Source organism: Pseudogymnoascus destructans, assembly GCF_001641265.1.
Source record: "Pseudogymnoascus destructans isolate 20631-21 unplaced genomic scaffold scaffold_16, whole genome shotgun sequence".
Lineage (NCBI taxonomy): Eukaryota > Fungi > Ascomycota > Leotiomycetes > Thelebolales > Thelebolaceae > Pseudogymnoascus > Pseudogymnoascus destructans.
In genome coordinates, this window is record NW_020167535.1 from 16,506 (window position 1) to 36,529 (window position 20,024).

The following is a 20,024-nucleotide window of genomic DNA, read 5'->3' on the forward strand; positions in this document are numbered from 1 at the left end:
TACAGTCTACAGAGAAAGAGCGCGCATTTGCCGTGCATACCGAAGTATTACTGTACTCTAACATCATCTCAACCATCCATGTGTCTTACAGTCACCATCCCTCCCAGCATCCAATGATCCCAGCGATCCCCAACGGCCTAAAATCTCGTGACAACGCTAGCCGCAGACTTTTCCACCCCCCTTCGTTCGCTGATCACGCCTTGGCAATTCGTTGACCTTGGTTGTCGCCCTCCCCATCTGGGGCAAGTTCCCTGCTAGTCTTCCCTGGTCTTCCCTGTAGGACCCTTCCGGCGTGTTGCGACGGCGTCGAATCCACTGACAATCATTTGCCCTGTTTATGAGTCGTGCTGTTTATGAGTCGTGGGTATCCTTACGTGCCTCGCATTGGCTGCCCGCGACAACCCCCACACTGATCCCTCACCGAATGCTTGGCGCCAATTGCAGGCGAACCAAAATAACCCCGAAGCGAAACAGTGAATCTCTTTTATTTCTTCCGGGACTTCTTTCTCCTAACTTCCTTCTCTTCTCTCCCTCTTCCTCTTCCTTCCATAATCGACGTCGAAGCTCTTTCACTCACCAAGCAGAGTCTCATTTATCACTTATACCTCCTGCGCCTCGCCATACTAGGCACATGACACACGACACACGACACACGACACTCTCGGCTTCGTTGCATACGCATATCAGTGGCATTGGGTAAGTCGCTCGTGTCGGTGATATTGAACCTGTGCTGTGCATAGCATATAAAAACGGCGATCCCATTGCTCGGAACGACCTGCCATTGATTTGACATTTGTCACCAAAAATCTGAATCCAGCGTAGTTTGACAGCTCAAGGCATTTTTTGATAAACAGATCGTAGCCGACGACTCACCACGCAGATCACCATGCCGTTCTTCCTGAACCCGTTTGGGAAGCATGACATTGAGGACTACCTGGAAGTCTATGTCCCGCTAGCCCTCAGTCCCCGCACTTCCGACAAGGAAAAGGAAAAGAAGACTGATGGCGACGCGCCTGCGGACCGCGAGAGCGACCAGGAGAGCCACATTGGCAGCCATGGCGGCAGCAGCACCATTGAGCAGCTGAGAGCCGAGATCGACGCCGAGATTGCGGCCAGCGGCACCGACTCGGCCTACGACCGCAAGTCAAAGGTCATCAACCGCGCCATCCAGGATATCGGCATGGGCCGCTACCAGTGGAAGCTCTTCGTGCTATGCGGTTTCGGCTGGTTGGCTGATAACCTCTGGCTGCAGGGTGTCGCCCTGACGCTGACCTCGCTCTCGGCCGAGTTTGGCATCTCTGACACTCAGGTCCGCTTCACCACGCTGGCGCTCTTCGCCGGATTGTGTATTGGTGCCGCCTTCTGGGGTGTGGCCTGCGACGCGATCGGAAGACGACCAGCCTTCAACATCACCCTCTTCATGGCCGGTGTCTTCGGCCTTGCGGTTGGAGGCGCCCAGAACTGGATCACCGTCTGCGGTCTCTATGCTGCGCTCGGACTTGGCGTTGGCGGCAACCTCCCCGTCGACGGCGCCCTATTCCTCGAGTTCCTGCCATTTGCTAGGGGCAACCTCCTCACCATGCTCAGCGTCTTCTGGCCCATTGGCCAGCTGATCGGATCGCTTTTCGCCTGGGGCTTCATCCCGAACTACTCTTGCGACCAATTGTTGCCTGCCTGTAACAGCGTCGGCCCCGGCGAGGCGTGCTGTACCAAGAGCATGAACATGGGCTGGAGATATCTCAACTTCTCCATGGGAGCCTTCACCTTTGCCATGTTCATCTGCCGCTTCTTCTTCTTCCACCTGTTTGAGTCGCCAAAGTTCCTGCTCAGCCGTGGCCGCCAACGCGAGGCCGTCGCCGTCGTCAGAGGCATTGCCTACAAGAACAAGTCCAAGACGTGGATCAGCGAGGAGGTTCTCGACGCTATAGGAGGCAGCATCGACGAGATCCCAGACCAGAAGCTCTCCACCATGGAGATTGTCAAGCGCCAGGCTGAGAAGTTCTCCACCAAGCGCATCGCGCCGCTCTTCGCCTACAAGCGCCTCGCTATCAACACTGGTATCCTGTGGTTCTGCTGGACGGCGATAGGAATGGGATATCCCCTGTTTAATTCCTTCCTGACCCAGTATCTCACGAGCGTCGACCCCAACGCCCCTCCCAACCCTACAGACATTGTCTACCGCAACTACGCCATCATCTCGATCTGCGGTGTCCCCGGTTCCATCATCGCCTGCTACACCGTCAACATCAAGTACGTCGGCCGCAAGGGCACGATGGCCATCGCGACCCTCCTCACAGGCGTCTGCTTGTTCCTCTTCACCATCAGCACCAACCCCGACTTCCAGCTCATCTTCACCTGCATCGAGTCCTTCTTCCAGAACATCATGTACGGTGTGCTGTATGCGTACACGCCCGAGGTGTTCCCAGCGCCGAGTCGCGGGACAGGGTCGGGTATCGCCAGTTTCCTGAACCGCATCGCCGGAATCTGCGCGCCCATCGTCGCCATCTACGCTGCGACTGACAACCCGAAGGCGCCGATTTACGCAAGTGGTTGTCTCATGTTTGCCGCGTTGGTCGCAATGTTGGGGTTGCCCATTGAGACGAGGGGGAAGCAGAGTTTATGATGTGTTGTGTTTTAGATACCTTTTTGCTTTAACGTAATAGAGTTTTTATATTATTTGAGTGTCTGTGCTATGATGTGATTGCCATATTCCCCGTCTTACAAAATTACGCAGATTTACTGTAGCTCGTCCCCGCCCGTCTCCGTTGTTGTCGCTCATCCCTGCTGTCACCGTGTCGTCCGTCTCTGTCCCTGCCGTTACTATCGTCTGTCCCTATCCCTACTGTCTCCGTTCCTATCTCTGTTGCTATTAGTCCTCCCTACTAGCATAGTCGCCATAAGTCACCTCTACATTCCAACCTAACTTTTCTGATTTCCGCGCAAAATCAGATAAAATGTCTAGTATTTGCGCGGAAAACACCATCTCTAGCTCATGAACGGAGATCCACCACCCTGCTAAAATCTCTACCCTCTGCTAGAATGCGTGTCACCGGAAGCCTTGCCGGTCACTGCCATCTTCGTCCCACTCGTTGCATTCGGGCACGGTATTGTTAGGGAGGGGCCAGGTGCATGGAATGTAGTGATTAAATATTGGGCCACGCTATATATACACCTTGCGAAAGCGCGCGCTATCCATGACCCCTTCGAGAGTCTTTGCGACATACTGCCGCTGGACAGGAAAATATCGTCAACCTGCTTCGTTACGCTTGGGCTGGAAGTCCTTGCTCCCACCCTCACTGTATAACCCTGCTTTCTCTTCTGAAATGACACCCATTTTGTCTTCCTTCTGTAAATTGTTAGCGGTTCCAACTATGAACGGTGAATGTCGACTTGCCCACCCATCTGCAGAGACGTGTCGTGACATTTAACTTTGTCGTTGCAGAGCCACGGCACATGTTGTGGCGCGGTAGCGACGTTGTGGTCGACATCGTAGCGTCCGCTACTGACGGCGTTGATCTCCCGAAGAGCCTTTGCCTTGCCTTGTCATTGGAAACCGATAAACACGACATGTCGCATGCCCCTCATAGAATGTGCGAGCATATTCCACAGGGTAGATGTTTCCGATTGCCAAGTTCGAGCCCGCATGGTAGCGGTAGTTATCGAAATCATACGCGGTGTATTCTGGCTCCGCTTCGTCAAGCCAGAAGACTTTAATTCCCTTGTCAAAGTAATTCGCCTTTGCCTTCTCCCATACATACTTTCTCGCTCCGGGGTTGGTGGAATCGAAGTAGACGGTATTGCCTTGAAATTCCATAACTGTCCGCATGCCGCGGTCAACGCGGATGAGGTAACCATTCTTCAGCATTTCAGGTTAGTTATCAGCCCTCTTGTCAACAGTAGGCCATATTGATACCATGAGCTCGATGTTCAAAGACTTCAGTCCTGCTATCATTGCATGTGAGAATTGACCTTGTCAAGGCCGTTGCGGTATCAAAAATTACTCGCCTGGATCTGGCCAGGAGGTTGGGTCAAACTTCCAGTCGCACTGTAATGCCCAGTGGAAGAAATCAATGACTATGAGATCAGTAGGCAGCTTACGGCGCTTGCAACTTCCAATAGCTCCTCCTGCGTCTGATAACGAAGTTTGCACAGCCAGAAGCCGAGTCCGTATTCGGGCATCATTGGCACAGTACATGGTCTTTAAGATAGCTTATCAACAGTCGATAACTCTCTAAAATGCCTAAACTAGATTCCACAGAGCTAGTTTAGTCCCTTTTAACCCTAAGGAAGTTATATAAAAGATAGATGTTAAGTTATAGACTCTAACACCTACTAGACCCCCCTCTATAGACACTAACCCTTAGGTTTCACAAATGCCTCACAACCCAACCAAAGCTCTTTTGTAGACAACTTTGGTTAAAGATTGTATTTACTAAGGAAGCTTACTAACACTAATATTTGCTATAGTTGCTATGTTAGCAAAGGGGACAGAGATCCTAGTGTTATGGCTACAGTAACGTGACATCATGGTTATAGGGCTAGTGGGGCTAGGCTCTAGTAATGTGACTCATAAGTCACAAGGCTAGCAGCTAGGCTGTAGCATGACCTACCTGGTGGATAGTTGTCAAACTAGTAGATAGTTAGATAGTTGGAAAAGGCCCAACTATCCCAACTATCCTAACTATTTATAAGGCACAATGCCACTATATAAGTAGATAGTATTTCCTTAGATAGGAGCTTCGTACTCAACTTAATATAGTATTATTTACAATACTATAACGTGTTGCGTAGACTTATTAGGAGGGTTTAGAAATATCTAGTTCATTAGATTCTAAGTAGTTTTAATTGATTTAATGTGTTGTGGTTGATTAATGGTATTCTGAAGTGATGGGGTAGTAAAAAGTGTCTTGCGAGGTGATATGCATTGCAAGGTGATATGGTGATATGCGTCGCGAGGTGATAAACCACGTTATTGATAATAAGCCATATTAATTAGAAGTAACCCTCATACTACACGTACAAGTAGTATGTTTAAGTGATCTATATAAGCTACACATCTGTAGGGCATGAATTCATTACTGTTCTGCCCCTCCTATATGTCATGCTAGAGCTGTGCCGTATCGACTCCGTTTATTGTGCGGAACCAGAGTTTACTTTGTTCGCTCTGGGGTACATTCGTGGTGGTCCGAGTGCACTCCGAATCGCATCTGCGAAGCGTTTGTTACGATATCAAGTGCGCCTTGCAGCTCGAGTGGGGGTTCAGGGGTGTGGGGAGCTTTCCGGGGTTGGAGCGAAGTTTTCAGTTGTGGAGTGAATTCTCAGAACTGGTCTCGCTAAAGAGAATTCACTCCACAACAACATAGCTGTATATAGATCGAGCCACTGCTCGAGTGCTCCTCTTCTCTTTCCTTTCTTCTCTAGATTGAGTTTAATTCATAATATCCAACTGGCGCCCTATGCCTTGGTGAACCGTGACAGCGTTCAGGTTAGACTTTGCTTTGTTCTCTCGGGGGTGCATTCCTGGCAGTCCGAGTGGACTCCGAATCGCATCCGCGAAGCGTTCGGGTTAGACTGTCCTATGTATGAAAGGAGAAGTGTTCGCACTAACCCGATTCAGAGTTCATTGTTGTAAGCCAGACTATGAGTGCGCAGCGGCGTCTGCTTCTTCTTTTGTCTCCAACAACAACGCCAGCGACCACCCCACTGAGAACTGTAAGTGACCCCTTCTCGTGGATTGTCCGACGGTGCACTAATGAATTGGATAGGATATTTCCATCCACAAGAACGAGTAGGTGATGGGAGCGCGTTGGCGCGGGGGTGATAACGTGTGCTGGACTGACGGGATTCTGCGCACAATTCCAACCTTTTTTTTGTTTTTTCAATGCCGATTCCGACTCCCGCGGGAGCTTTGTCAGGCACGTTCCGTGTCCTCTGCCTGCGCTACCTTCGGGCCAAAGCTCGTGGTATCAAGGACCACGATTGTGTCTGGTCCCCCGCCTCCTCCAAGTGCGAGTACTGCACAGCGCAGCACTCCCCTTGCGTTCCGGTGAGTTCCCTTGTGCTGTTCTGTCTCTGTTGGCTTTTGCTAACAATTTGCATAGCTTCCCAGCTTCCTCAACGAAGAATACCGTGTCCTTGCTGCCGCCGAAGCAGCAGATCCCTGGGATCCTGCCTCCGTCGAAGCCGCTGCCGCAGAGGCAAACTAGGTGGCCCTTGTGGCCACCCAAAGCGTTCCAAAATTTCGCTCCGCCACTGAGCGCGGCTCCTACGAGGCGCTCTGCGCAATGCGCGCCGCCCTCGAGGTGAGTCTGGCCGTAAGTATCCCCCTATCCTGTGTGGTTTCGGTGCTGATTCGGTTTAGCAAATCCGGTCGTCACTGCGCCATCTTCGGACGGAGCACGGGAGCATGCCGGCTCTTTTGAGGGATGTGGTGGCTGCCGTGGGCAGGCTTCCTGCCATCGCTGTCGCCACGACGGTTCCGGACCGTACTGGGGGGAGGAAGAAGGGGGGTGGTAAGGGTGGTGAGGGTGAGGGGGATGGGTTTGGGGCCCAGTATGTGGTGGAGGAGGATGGGGTGTAGGAGGGAGGAGGCCCTGTGTCAGAGGGGACTCGGACCTGACTCTTCGCGTGGGGTCGCTTCGACCCTTCGTCTCTCTCAGTGGTAGCCGCTTGTTGCGACGCCGGTGAGACGTTTGGGAAGGGTGACTCCCGCAAGAGTTACGGTGGTGAGTGCGCCCTGGCTCAGAGGGTATTTTAGTTTAAAGTCGTAGATAGCAACGGCTCTGTTTCTTCCGCTTTGTCTTCCTTCCCGTGATCGTAGTTTTGTTCCTCGCCCGCCTCCCCCGCCGTAACCCATCCGAGTAGTTCTCGAGGTGGACCTGGTAAATCTGGGTATTCTGTGTGAAACTCTCAGAGTTTGTGGGGAGAGTTCATGAAGTTCGACGCTGGGTACCACTCCGGGTCCGGATCGTATCCGACCCAACTAACCCGGTATTGTAGTTGCTTCCGGTGGAGCCACACTGCAAGGATCTTTTCCACTTCCCATTCCTCTACACCATCTATCACTTTGCTGCTAGGCTCAGGCGGATCCTGACCAGGTAGGGGGTTGTTCAGATCCTTCATGAGGACGTCTGGTGAGAACACATCGTGTATTTGAGAACCGGTAGGTAGTTCCAATCGAAACGCGTGCCCAATCCGTTCCAACACCATCTATGGTCCGACCCATTGGTGGCCCAACTTGCGGCTAGGACAAGAGTTTTTCAAATTTTTGGTCGATAGGTACACTATATTTCCTACGTCCCAGTCGATGACCCTTCGGCGTCGATTCACGTGCTTAGACATTTCCTCTTGTGCCTTTGCCATGTTTCCCTTTGCGTGGACCCATGCGGTATGCATTCGGTCTGCAATCGCCTTGGCTTCCTCTCAGTTTAGAGTCTCCTGGGGGTTGGTGCTTTTCGGAGTGTTCCAATCCCAACTCGTACGTGGATCGGTTCCGTACTTGAGTTGGTAGGGGGTCATGCCAATGGATGCGTGGGGGAGTGTCATTTGCACAGGTCCATTATGGGGATGAGTTCGCTCCAGTTATCCTGATAATGGGATACGAAAGGCCTCAGTCTCTGATCGATGTATCGGTTCATGATTTCCGTCTGTCTTCCAGTCTGCTTATGATAGGCAGTCGACAGCTTAACCTTAACGCCGATAATTCGACAGAACTTCTGCCAAAAGGATGATATGAATTGGGGTCCGCGGTTGCTTACAATCGACTCCGGAGTGTGTCCGAATCGGTATATCCATTCGATGAACAATTGTGCCATTTGCCAGGCAGTTGTGGTTTTGTAGCAAGGTATGGTCACCAAACTCTTACCGAGTCGGTCCATAAACACTAAGATGCTATCGTATCCATGCTTGTCCCTTGGGAACTCCTTGAAGTCCATGGTGAGGTGTTGCATAGGATATTCCGGTACGGGTAGTGGGTGTAGGAATCATTGTTGCTTAGTGACATTGGTGTGAGAAAGCCAGCATATCACGCAGTTTCGTACATACCGTAAACAGCCCGCTTCCATCCCGACCCAATGATACTTTGGAGCAAGCAATTGGTAGGTTTTCCTGCCACTGGGATGTGCTGACGACACTTGATCGTGCGCTTCTCGGATCAGTTTCGTACATAGGTCAGTGTGGCGATTCACACATAGGCCCTAGGCCTCATCGTTTTCCTCGAGGGACACATCCGATTGAAGTTCCACGGCTTCTTCCCATTGTTCTTCTAAGTCGGGGTCATTACGGTCCATTTCCTTGATAGTAGCGTTAAGGGGGCATTTGTCCTGGAAATGGCCGGGCTTGCCACACTTGAAACAGTTCCCTGAGGGCGCAGGGACTGCGGTTCTCACACGTTCCGGTATGGCTGGCTTGGGGAGGAACGTGGTTCGGGTGAACAGAGCGGGTGTGGTTCGAGTCGGCTTCGACGCTGATGTCTTTGCGGTATCCGTGGTACGTGTTGACGTCCTTGCGAGGGCAGGTAGCAGATTCAATTCGTTGTTCCGGCGCCGTTCCTGATCGAAGGCGGTAAGTTCTCGTACCATGGTCTGGTAGTCTCCATTGCATTGGTTTTTGATGATCGCGACGCGGCTGTGGAATTGGGGAGTCAACTTGTTCCACATGTATCGAAACCATTCCGACTCGGAGACTTGTCCTGTGATACTGCACTTTGGAAACGAGCCTTGAACTCTGGGAAGGTTTCCATAGCATGTCCTTTCTCTCCCATTTGCAGGTCGTTGAAGAGGTTCCTGGCCTGTTCCGTCTCATTGCCTGTGAGGTAGTATGAACCTAGTAGATCCATCATCTCCTCAGCACTGCGGAACCCATGCGTAGTGGCCAGGTATTGGGGCTCTAGGTAGGTCTTCACCAGGCTGGTCGTAGTTCCCCATATCAACGCTCTTCTCGAGACGTCGGTAAGGTAGTGGTCCTCATTGACTACGAGTCGGTCCCAAATCGAAGCGCTCCATTGTAGGAAGGTATGTTCTACCCCATCACTGAGAGGAAGGATTTTCTCAGAGATGGTTGATTTCTTATAGTGATTCGGAGGGTCCTCGGTGTGCATTCATGATGACCCTGGAATCGATGGAGAACGAGTGTTCCGAAGAGGCGGCAATTGAACTGTCTTGGGGGTGTTTTGTGTGCGAGGCGTTCGTTGCTCCGTGGCTTCGACTGTGGGTATGGTGGCGTCCACCGGGCGGTGTGGACGGGATTCTGGTCTGGGCTGCCGTAAGGATAACTAGTAGATCCTTGACCTCCAGTATCTGTGCTTTGAGGTGGGCCATTCGACTCGGGATGTCTTCGGATGGCACAGCGGTCGTAGCTGCAGCGGTGTATTGTCTGGTAGTCATTCTGGGCAGTTGACCGTCGTTGTCTTGGGGTATGTTTGATGTCAGCTTTTTCAACATATTGCCTCGGGTGTGTATCAGTACCGATACGAAAGAGCTTAACTTCCGGTAGCTCGTAGCTATCAACGCTCTTGTCCACAATTTCCTCTGTGCTATGAGGGGGTTCTTAAGGATCTCGTATCCTATTTGGCGCCAACGCGTCGGCGACTTTACCAGCTTGTTCTGAAGAATCAAACCCTGATCCACTGGCTGTCCGTGAGATCTCTGGAATCACAGCTATTTGAAGTCATCAGGTCTCTCCTCTGAAACGTCACCGAGTCGCAGTCGATGGTGTAACGGTAGTTCTCCTGAGTCGTTCCGGTGTGGGATATTATTTAAGTACGGCCGTCCCTGGCAGGCGTGATCTTTTTTGTATAATGTAAGGACACAGGGCACCCAGCTCACAGTATAGCATATGAGAGTGCAAGTCGGAGGCTAAACGGATGCTATCCTATAGGTCTACTACGAAGGATACAAAAAAGATGAGGAGGAACCCCGTTGGGTCAATCCCCTTAAGTACCTGAAATGGGTCCGACTCGGCTAACCTGCCCTAACTCTCCCCACGTGACCGTAACCTGCCCGACTCCGATGCTTTCCATCACTGAGGGCTTTGGCATCCTTACAGCAGCTATAACCTCCTATTTTCGTCTATAAGAAGAACTACGCTATACATTGCCATTTAACAGCCCTTAACTAGCTGCTGTACTACTTAGTCTATAGGACTAGAAGAGCTAGCTATATAATGTTAAATAAAGCCCTAAATAACACTAGTCTAACACTCTAACCAAAGGCAAAAATCATCATTGATGACACAGAAGCATCCATCACCAACGGCAAGATCAATGACACATTTCAAAGCGGGGAAAGCTTATTGTATACAACAGCAAAGGGAAAAATTTGCTAGAAGAATACGCACGGAATAGACTGGATGTGCGAGACCCCAAGCGCAGCGCTATCGAGGTGGAGGCGTGAGAGTTTAAGCCCACCCCCGGCGGAGACTACCATCTGACCATGGGCTTTGAGTCGGTTGATGTCAATGAGAAGCTCTTTGGTATGGGACAGTACCGCTTACACATTGGAATTCTCAGGCATCTGTGCCATTTGCCCTGTCTTCACTTGGATACGGTTCCTTATGGAACAATCCTGGAATTGGCCGAGCGGTCCTGGGAAAGAATACTATGAGCTTTGAAGCTTATTCGACATCAATTCTAGCCCACTGGGTTTGAGCAGGAGATTCTCCAGCTGGAATTGTGGAAGCATACAGTGGCGTTACTGAACTTGACTTTAGTGATATGATTAAGATAGGCTTTCATAAAGCCCTTAATTTAATGACTATACATCTGCTTTAAGATGCTAAAACATCCAACATCAAGTGTCTGAGTTATATAAGAGGAATGTGTAGGTAATCCAAGAGTTATAATGTTGTTAGACTTATAATAATCTTAAAATCTGATTCATCCATGACTCTCATGCCCATCTAGAACTATCATTTGATATGGACCCTTTGCTTAAGCAGCAGCATGTTTATCAAAGTGTTTCAGCCATTCTAAACCTGTCTTATTATCTGTCTATATTATTTGTAGGTTTGTTAACCTAATTGTAAGGGAGGTCAGTTTCAGAGTACTAGTTCGCAAGGTGGTTAACACCTTGAACTATCAAAAATGGAGGGATGCTCCCCCCTTTGCCATTGATGCATATGATTGCTATTGCCCATTCCCAATTGCCTGTACTCCTTTGGCTCTACCATGTTGATTAGCACATGTAACAACCATTCCGGGTGTTATTTAGACCATTATAAAGCCAGTCTCATCGACGTTGTAGAAATCACAATCTAGAACACCATATTTTATTTGTATATTTTCTACTAGTCGGAACCATGTGCTAATTAGCTTAGGATCTTTGCACAAGGCTCTCTAAAAGTTATAAACACGATTAAAATGTGTCTTTAACTCTAGATGTCGCTATACAAATCGTTGTACCTAGCACTTCCTAACACGTTTTGCGCTATGAGTTTTAAGGAGATAATTTGCCATATCTTCTACATCAGCTAGCTAGGGCGAAAACCATCTAGGATCCAGATTAAACATATAATTAACATTCATCTCCTCTTCTAGCCTAGTCAAATTATGGGCTACTAGTCAATAACTACTAATAGGTTGTTAGCCGGTCATTTGTGCGCGTAATGTTGCTTTAGGGACATTGTAGATCTTAGCAGCCTTTTAGCAACTTATTTTTCTATTAGAGGATTGAATAGCTTCTATTGCTATAGTAATACAGTTGAACCTGGATATAAGGATGCCCTCGGGACCGGGCGTGGCATCCTTATAGCGAGGATATCCTTATGTGGAGGTTCATGGAAATCTGAGGAATATATGTAAAAAAAAAAAAAAAATGTATGCTACTTTGACACCCAGCCATCTAGTAAATGTTGGGTACTCTTCGTGACTTTCTCTTGCGAGATATGCTTGCAATCTGTTCTAATGCCTTTATTACTGAAATCCGACCTCCATCTTCAGCGAGGGAAGCAAATTATTGAAGGGTATTCAGTGCCTGGCTTGCTTCCGCAAGTGATGGTCGGGTCTCTTCCTCTTCCCCTTCCTCGTCCCTGTCTGCAATCCTATCCTCCTCTGTAATAGTGTATCTCTCTACTACAGCTTCGAAAATATCTTCATCTCTGTCAACTATCTCTTCGCCTATAGGGTTGAGAAAATCTGCAATTGGCATGACATCTCCTGGTAGCCTCGCAATTTCCATTCCCAGTTCCTCGACCTCAGAAGTATTATCATGATGCATATCCATATTTTCTGGTTTTTTTATGAGAGTCAATCACCACCAACACTTCTGGATTTTTGGTGCTTCAAGTGCTTCCCACATAAGTCGACTCCACTGTATCGCCTTTAGTATATTAACAACTGTTTTATTAGGGTTCTTATTGGCCTCGAGCTGGTGCAACATGTAATTAATCCATTGTTTTTGATACCCAAGTTTGAAGCTTGCAATTATTCCCTGATCGAGAGGTTGCCAATGAGATGTTGTATTTAGTGGAAGCCAAGCAATTCGAACATTCAACAAACCTTGTAATCCACCAACAAGTATTGATATTGAATCATGCGCTTAACATCAATATTTTTAAAACATCGAGGATTCTTCGACTTTCCCACAACCCATATATCTAGCTTCTCAGTTCCAGTCGAATTTGTCGTAAATGCGAGAGTAATCTGATCTTTGGATTTCTTTCCCCACTCGAAGCTTCAGTGGCTAGAGTTTGAGTTGGCGTCATCTTCCAAAAGAGCCTAGTTTCATCCATGTTGAAAATATCTTTATCTGCATATGTTGCACATAGTTGTTGGAGATCTTCCATTTGCGTGATATTTGTTGGATTGTGGATGTCCGCTGCAGCTGCTTCTCCATGTCGAACATATTCCTTAATCTTAAATCTCTTCTTGAATCCATCTAACCAGCCATTCGACCATTTCGGTTCATTCCTATGAATAGTATATTGTGGCAGATGGTCCCAAAGTTCGTGCGCCTTAGTTTTTAGAATGTCACCAGTAATGATCGCATTTTTCTTTTGCATGCATTGTTGCCAGTTGAAGAGAGCTATCTCAAGTTCAGGATATTCACCATTACTTTTTCTCTTTGTGCCAAGTTCAGTCTTCTTCCATGTATCTGAGTCGAGATATTGGTACTTCGTGAAAAGAATTGAGGATATTTGGCCTTGGCTAAGTTGGTGACCTTGAGCTTGAGCGGCATACCAGGCTATAAGTGCAGGCTGAGTGCACAGGTGGCTGGCATATCTGCGTTGAATACATTGTCGCTGAACATTGGTGAGTGCGTGCCTTTTTTTTTGGCTGCGAGGCCTCCATGGTGGAGTTGGTGATCACAAGTTATAAGGATTGTTTGGTATAAAAATAATTTTGGGACCACGGATTTAAGGATCATCCTTATACAGAAATAATCCTTATTTTACAGCTAAAAAACTATGGGACCAGACTACCCATCCTTATACCGAGGATACCCTTATATCCAGGGATCCTTATATCCAGGTTCAACTGTACGAGCTTCTTAAGTCTGAACTGACATATTTAAGTATAATAAACGTATGTTAAAGTGATGGGGTAGTAAATTAGGTAAAAGTGCATTGTAAGCTAATATGCATCACGAGCTAATATGCATCGCGAGCTGATATAAGTCACGAGCTGATACACCACGTTATAATCAATTTGTTATTGAAATACCAGCCCTTAAAGTTGATAAATGGGGGGCATAAGGCCTGCTCACTTATATGGCTGGCTTACCTATTAAGTAACATATTTTACATACAAGTCGCCTACATAAGTGAGTCGCCTACCAAAACACTAAAAAATTGACTATTACTACAACTCTTATACTTACCTAGATTTGACATCTAATACTACGTAGACTATTAAAGTTTCATGCTTAGCAATCCCTAGGTTTTTATAGGCTAAGCTAGTAGTGCCCTAGCTTCCTGCTTAGCTAGTAGTGCCCTAGCTTGCTGCTTAGCTAGGTAGTCCTAATGTTCTTAGCTAAGAGATATACTTTTTCTCCTACTATATACTACATTAGATTGTGTAGTTAGTTATAGCCCTTTACTCAAGCTTCCTTTGTTTTTCTAGGGTTTGTCTAGTTCTTGTTATAGCTTAAGGATTATCTTTACTTAGTCTTTTATAACTAGCACCTCCCTTTATATAGGGTCGTCCTTAATCCCTTAACTTAGGTTAATGTTAATACTATACTAGGCTTAGTTAGGTGACATTTAGATAGAGTTGTAGAACGTGTTATTATAGGTAAGCTCTATAAAGTAGAGGAGTCTACCTAATTGTCCTAGTGCTAATTATAGTGTAGCTATAGGTAGGCCTTAATATTCTAGTTCTACCTCTTAGTTTAGCTGTCTAACGAAGGGTAGAAGGTAGTAGATAGGTTATGCTATACTTTAAGGTGAAAACAGAAGGCTAACTAGAAGTAGCATATAAACATGCTCCCCTAATCTGTTATGATTTTAGCTAGGATTCTAAAGTCCTTTACCTAGAATGTAAAGAAGAGTCATGCTATGTATTTAGACACCTTAGTATCACAATCTACTATTATAAGAATAGAATCTAAACCCTTGCCTTAGTCTACCCCTATAATTAGAGGCAGATCTATAATAAAGTCTATACTTATAGATTCAAATGGTTTTAAGGGCATCCATAATGCCTACATTTTGCTATAGGGCATATGTTATATAGGCTTAATATACTAGCATCTATTATAGCTCTATATATACTCCCTAGCCTCCTAGTCTAGGCTAGGCTAGTAGTATTTGCGTTAGATCAACTCTTAGGTTTTCTTATATCTAAAGTGTCTAGCTACTAGGTCGTGCAAATCTTAAAGATTTCCATCTGTACTACCTAGTTAGGGGGTACGTAAACCTCCCCCTTAGAGCATATGACCATCCCTGCTGTATATGCCAATTACTTCGTCAGTCACAATAGGTGATCGAAACTAAACCCGACATCTAAGAGATCCTCGAGGTCATGGAAGCATACATCGCAAAGAATGACAGGCAGCTAGCACACGAGATCGACTCTCTATACGGCTCAAACAGGCAGAGGTGAGAAAGACTCTCACCGTACCGCGCACAAGAGGTTTATCAAATGAATGAGGGAGTGCATCGGTAGCGACGGCAGTAGCGACGAGGAGGAGGATGAGCTTGATGACTAGCGACCCATCAGAGGCGGTATTTCGGAAGTCGGGTTCAGTGTGACCCTGTATGGGCGCATAAACAATCATCAAAACCACACCTCTAGCACCTGCATCATGAACATGTTAAAGCCTACTGTTATGGCTAAGTGCTAGTGCTATGGCTAGCGCTTACGGCTGCAACCTCACGTGATGGATAACATTGGATATCATGGATATTATGTTATCCATGTTATCCACAGCGATCCACAGAATGTCATGTGATGGATAACATTGGATATCTTGGATATTATGTTATCCATGTTATCCACAGGGATCCACGGAATATCAGGTGATGGATAACATTGGATATCATGGATATTATGTTATCCATGTTATCCACGGATATCCCTTTGGCACGACGCCACTATATAAGTAGATAGTATTTCCTTAGATAGGAGCTTCGTGCTCAACTCAATATAGTATTCTTTACAATACTGTAACGTGTTACTTGGAAAGCCTTTGTGTCTAATCCCCTGCCTCCTCTGTCAAGTCAACCTTACGCAAGAAATCTCTGTGTCTTCTATCGTTTAGAAGTCAGCGTTACACCTACACAGAGCACATCTTCCCTGGTCGATACACTGTTGAGGGGTACGTGGTCTGCCGTACGGTAAATCCTATCCTGATACCCCTCTCTGAGATCGTCATATCCCGGCTCGCTTATTCGTACATCGACTTTGGCTGCAGATTCAACTATTGCCATGCAGGCGCAAGTGTCAACGGCCTGAATAACCGCCCAATCATCCTCTTGGCAGACAGAAGCAGTCAAATGCCGTGGGTGATGCTCCAGGCTAATGCTAGCATGGATGGCGTCAAGGACGAGATCATTCGCATCTCAGAGCTGAGGAGAATGTCGAGCTGCTGAAGGCAGAGGTAGACCTGGACAAGAGGGAGGAGGCCCGGGCTGAGAGATGGCGCACGTTTCAGGTCGAGATGGAAGGCGACAATGATACAGTACTAGACCACTGCTATTAACCGAATTCCAATTTGACGCGTAAATCGCGTCATGTAACCCACCCCTCCTTGTACAACAACCATAATTATGCCACCAACTCAGAGGGCTTTGGCTCCAATTGATGGGAATCGACAGCCTGGTGGCCAATTAAGCCCATACCAATGCGGGCAGATTATTGGGAGGCAGTCAGAGGGTGCAACACCTACTAATTGCACATGACCTAAACCTTGACCGAAGCACCGTACGATATACAATTGCAGTTGACTTAATATGCACCGAAGGCAAGAGCCTACCCCATACACCATGGGGAAAGTCATATACAGAAGCAGAGCAACGCCTTATACTCCACCACGTATGCTTAAACCCAAAGGATACATACCAAGAAGTAAAGGATGCTTGTAATGTTGCTTGCTCAACATCAACTATAAAGAGGATACTACAAGAAGCAGGCATAGGCAATTGGCATGCAAAGTGTCGCCCTTTCCTACTGCCAATACATGCAGCTAAACAGCTTGCATGGTGTCTAGCATGGAGGAATTGGACAGCAGAGGATTGGGGCAAGTTGTGTGGAGTGATGGTGCTCTGTTGAGCGGGGGCGGGGTAACAGGAACGAGTGGTGTTTCCGCACACCTGCTCAGAAGTGGCAGCGGGAGATGATCCAAACCTACAGTACAAAGAAGAACATGAAGATCATGGTTTGGGGGGTCTTTTGGGCAGAAGGCCGGAGCAATTTATACCTTATGGACCGTGACTTTGACTCAAAGAACTTTGGATATACTGCAAACTCATACCTTAAGGTTCTAGAAGCAGAACTCCTCCCTATTTTTGAGAGTCTTGACTCTAGCTACTCATTTATGCAAGATAATGCTCCTATCCATACTGCGGGTATGGTTACAGACTTTCTTGAGGAGCATATGATTACTACACTCTATGGGTGGCCGCCCTACTCACCCGACCTCAACCCAATTGAGCACATTTGGTGGCACTTGAAAATCCGGGTGTGTGAGATGTTCCCTGAAATTGCAAAGGATAAATCAAACTCAGAACATGCAAGACAGCGTCTAGAATCATGTTTGCAAGCAGCATGGGACACATTAGACAAGTCATTGTTTGATAAATTGTATAAGAGTATGCCAAGTAGAATTGAGGCATGCATTCAAGCAGACGGGTGGCATACAAAATACTAGAATACTCATTTTTTATACTACAGTCAAACACTGTTAAGACGATGGATTCGAGCCACCATTTTCATATCGTCTTAAAGCATATATCGTTTTATACACACTTATGTAAGCCAATTATCTAGTGTCCTTTGCACGCGCCCATTCTGATCCAAAGCCTCTAATTCCTGGTCAAGACTCTCAATAGCCCGTAGATGACCTGTTTTGATATCTCCACTACTTTCCGCAAACTCAATAAGAATATTCAAGGCATTCCTAGCAGCCTGAATGGTAGGTACTAGTGGCTGTAGTACCTCTTCTTCTTCTTCTTCTTCTTCTTCAGGAACTTCAAGATGTTCTGATATAATCTCTTGCAGAAGCTCATCATGATTTAATGCTCCTTCATCCTCTACTATAGACTCTTCAACCGGGTTAAGAAAGTTAGATATTGCCATAGAATCCTGGATATTGCCAGCTTGTGCCACCTGTGCATATAGCTCTGATAGATTTGGTGGAGTTATTAATGTAGAAAGAGATATTGGGTTGCTAAGGAGTGTTGATTTCCGAAAGCAGTTATAGATAGTTGTGTTTGTTATGTGGTGATTCCAACTCCGAACAGTCCAGCGAACTGCAAGATGTAGATTCATCGACTTCATTGGGTCTTGATTTGATTCAAAGCATTGAAGCATGAAAGAGAGCCACTGCCGTCGATAGTAGCCTTTGAAACTCTGTATAATGCCTTGATCAAGGGGTTGAAATCGACTTGTCGAATTGGCTGGAAGCCAGCAGATTCAAATATTTGAGGGCGGTGGTGATAACTCCAGGGCAGTGTAATGAGCAGAGAAGTTGTCCATTGTTAATAGAATCTCTCGAGTCCTCACAACGTGTTGATAGAAGGCTTGAAGCCACTCACTCATAATCACTGTAGTCATCCAAGCCTTCTTGTTCCACCTCCATTCTCCTCCCATTGTCGTAACATTGATGCGTCGAAAAGGTCGAGGGTTCTTTGCCTTGCCAATTATCCAAACAGGTAATCGGTCATTACCTGTAGCATTGGTGCAGAACACTAGAGATATCCGGCTTTTATCCTTCTTAAGACCAGCGTGAGAAGTTGTTGCTAGACCTCGAGAAGGTGTCATTCGCCAGAAGAGCCCCGTTTCATCCATATTATATATATCCTCCTCTTGAAACTCCCCTGCCAAAGTTTGTCATTTGTTCCTCTGCTGACTCTGGCACTGACCCAGCTTCACCGTGGAATATATGCTCAGGAATGCGATGTCGTTTCTTGAATCGTTGAAGCCAGCCAGTGCTAAAATCTGGGCATTCCTGGCCAGAGTATTGTGGCAACTGACACCAGACTTGTCGAGCTTTCTCTCTCGGATGAGATCGCCACTTGTAAACCCTCCTTGCTCTTCGATTCGTTTCTGCCAGAGGACGAGCAGATTCTCAAGGTCTGGCCACTGCCCTAGGCGAATTCGTGAGCCTTCAACCTTGTTGTCTATGCCATCGAGAGTTGAAAAACGGTCGCTGAGGGACTCAGAAACAGTGGATTGGCTTAACTGGTGGTTGAACTGCTGCTGAAACCATGCGATACAGGCTCGTTGAGAAGGGCGGTGGTGTTGGCTTCGAACCCAGGTGCGTAAAGCTCGTCGCTGCTCGAGAGTTACACGCTGCTTTCGAGGCATTCTATGTGTGTATAGGACGATATGTTGGAGGAATATAAGGATATCGTGAATATCGATAAATGTATGGTGTTTGAATCCGTCCCGGAAAATAAATCGCACAATCGAATATATCGTCTTACATAAGATCGTCTTAACGGTGTTTGACTGTATATACTATACGGGCTTATTTTGTATAGCTTTCAATTCTAATTACAATGGATCGATTTTTACATCTATCGCTCTAAAATTGCACATGTTACGAGCAAATTAATTATCTACGTTCGGTGGCTTCGCGGGTGGTTTTGCGATTCGGTTAATAGCAGCTCATTGCTCACGGTATGTTTGCTCCTCTCCAACCACAATCGGTATGTATCGCTCAAGTTTGGTGCCTAGTTTGGAGTGGCGATATTGCTTGCAATGAATATGTACTCAAGGAATTGCAGCGAACGAAGCTCCAGCTAGTTGTGTTTGGGCATGGCCTCGTTCAGTAACCAACTCACGGTGGACTCAAAATGGGAATTGCAGGTATCCCTGATGGACGACTGACATCGGAGGTTTCCATGGTGGTGACGACAAAGCATTCAGAGAGCTGTTCGTAAGATGGTTCCAGTGGGGGGCCTTCTGCCCCGTCATGCGTCTCCATGGTGACCGCGAACCGCACAAGCCGCAGCGCGGCACTACGAGTACTGTAGGAGCCACCTGCACGTCAGGCGCCGACAACGAAGTGTGGTCTTACGGACCTGAGGTCGAGATGATATGTAAGAAGTACATGCTTCTGCGCGAGGAAATGCGAGAGTATACCATAGAGCTGATGCGCGAGGCGCACGAGAAGGGGACGCCTGTGATACGGACCTGCTTTTATGAGTATCCGGAGGATCCGAAATGCTGGGAAGTTGACGATCAATATATGTATCTATGTGCGCCAGTTCTGCAGGCTGACTGCATCACCCGGACAGTTTACTTTTCCAAACGCAAAAAGTGGAAGTTGCTGGATGGAATAGATATGAAGGCGGCCAGACACGGAACGTAGACTGTCCACTTTATACAATGCCTGTGTTTGTCAGACAGGATGAGTGAAACCACA

General features: G+C 47.2%; 3 protein-coding genes across 3 annotated transcripts; 2 read left to right on the forward strand and 1 right to left on the reverse strand.

The window, feature by feature from the left end:
* The first annotated feature begins 501 nt into the window (after positions 1 to 501).
* On the forward strand, positions 502 to 2,675 carry VC83_05773 (uncharacterized protein). Its single transcript, XM_024469387.1, has one exon. The coding sequence runs from the start codon at positions 887 to 889 to the stop codon at positions 2,621 to 2,623; it is 1,737 nt and encodes a 578-aa protein (XP_024322275.1). The 5' UTR covers positions 502 to 886; the 3' UTR covers positions 2,624 to 2,675.
* Positions 2,676 to 2,918: 243 nt separating this feature from the next.
* On the reverse strand, positions 2,919 to 4,179 carry VC83_05774 (uncharacterized protein; the record flags this gene model as incomplete). Its single annotated transcript, XM_024469388.1, has 5 exons — positions 2,919 to 3,346; positions 3,399 to 3,856; positions 3,914 to 3,945; positions 4,002 to 4,074; positions 4,099 to 4,179. 4 exons carry the CDS (start codon positions 4,177 to 4,179, stop codon positions 3,500 to 3,502), a joined length of 543 nt encoding a protein of 180 aa, XP_024322276.1. The 3' UTR covers positions 2,919 to 3,346; positions 3,399 to 3,499.
* Positions 4,180 to 19,178: 14,999 nt separating this feature from the next.
* On the forward strand, positions 19,179 to 20,024 carry VC83_05775 (uncharacterized protein). The gene is made up of 2 exons (XM_024469389.1): positions 19,179 to 19,276; positions 19,334 to 20,024. The coding sequence occupies exon 2, from the start codon at positions 19,572 to 19,574 to the stop codon at positions 19,968 to 19,970; it is 399 nt and encodes a 132-aa protein (XP_024322277.1). The 5' UTR covers positions 19,179 to 19,276; positions 19,334 to 19,571; the 3' UTR covers positions 19,971 to 20,024.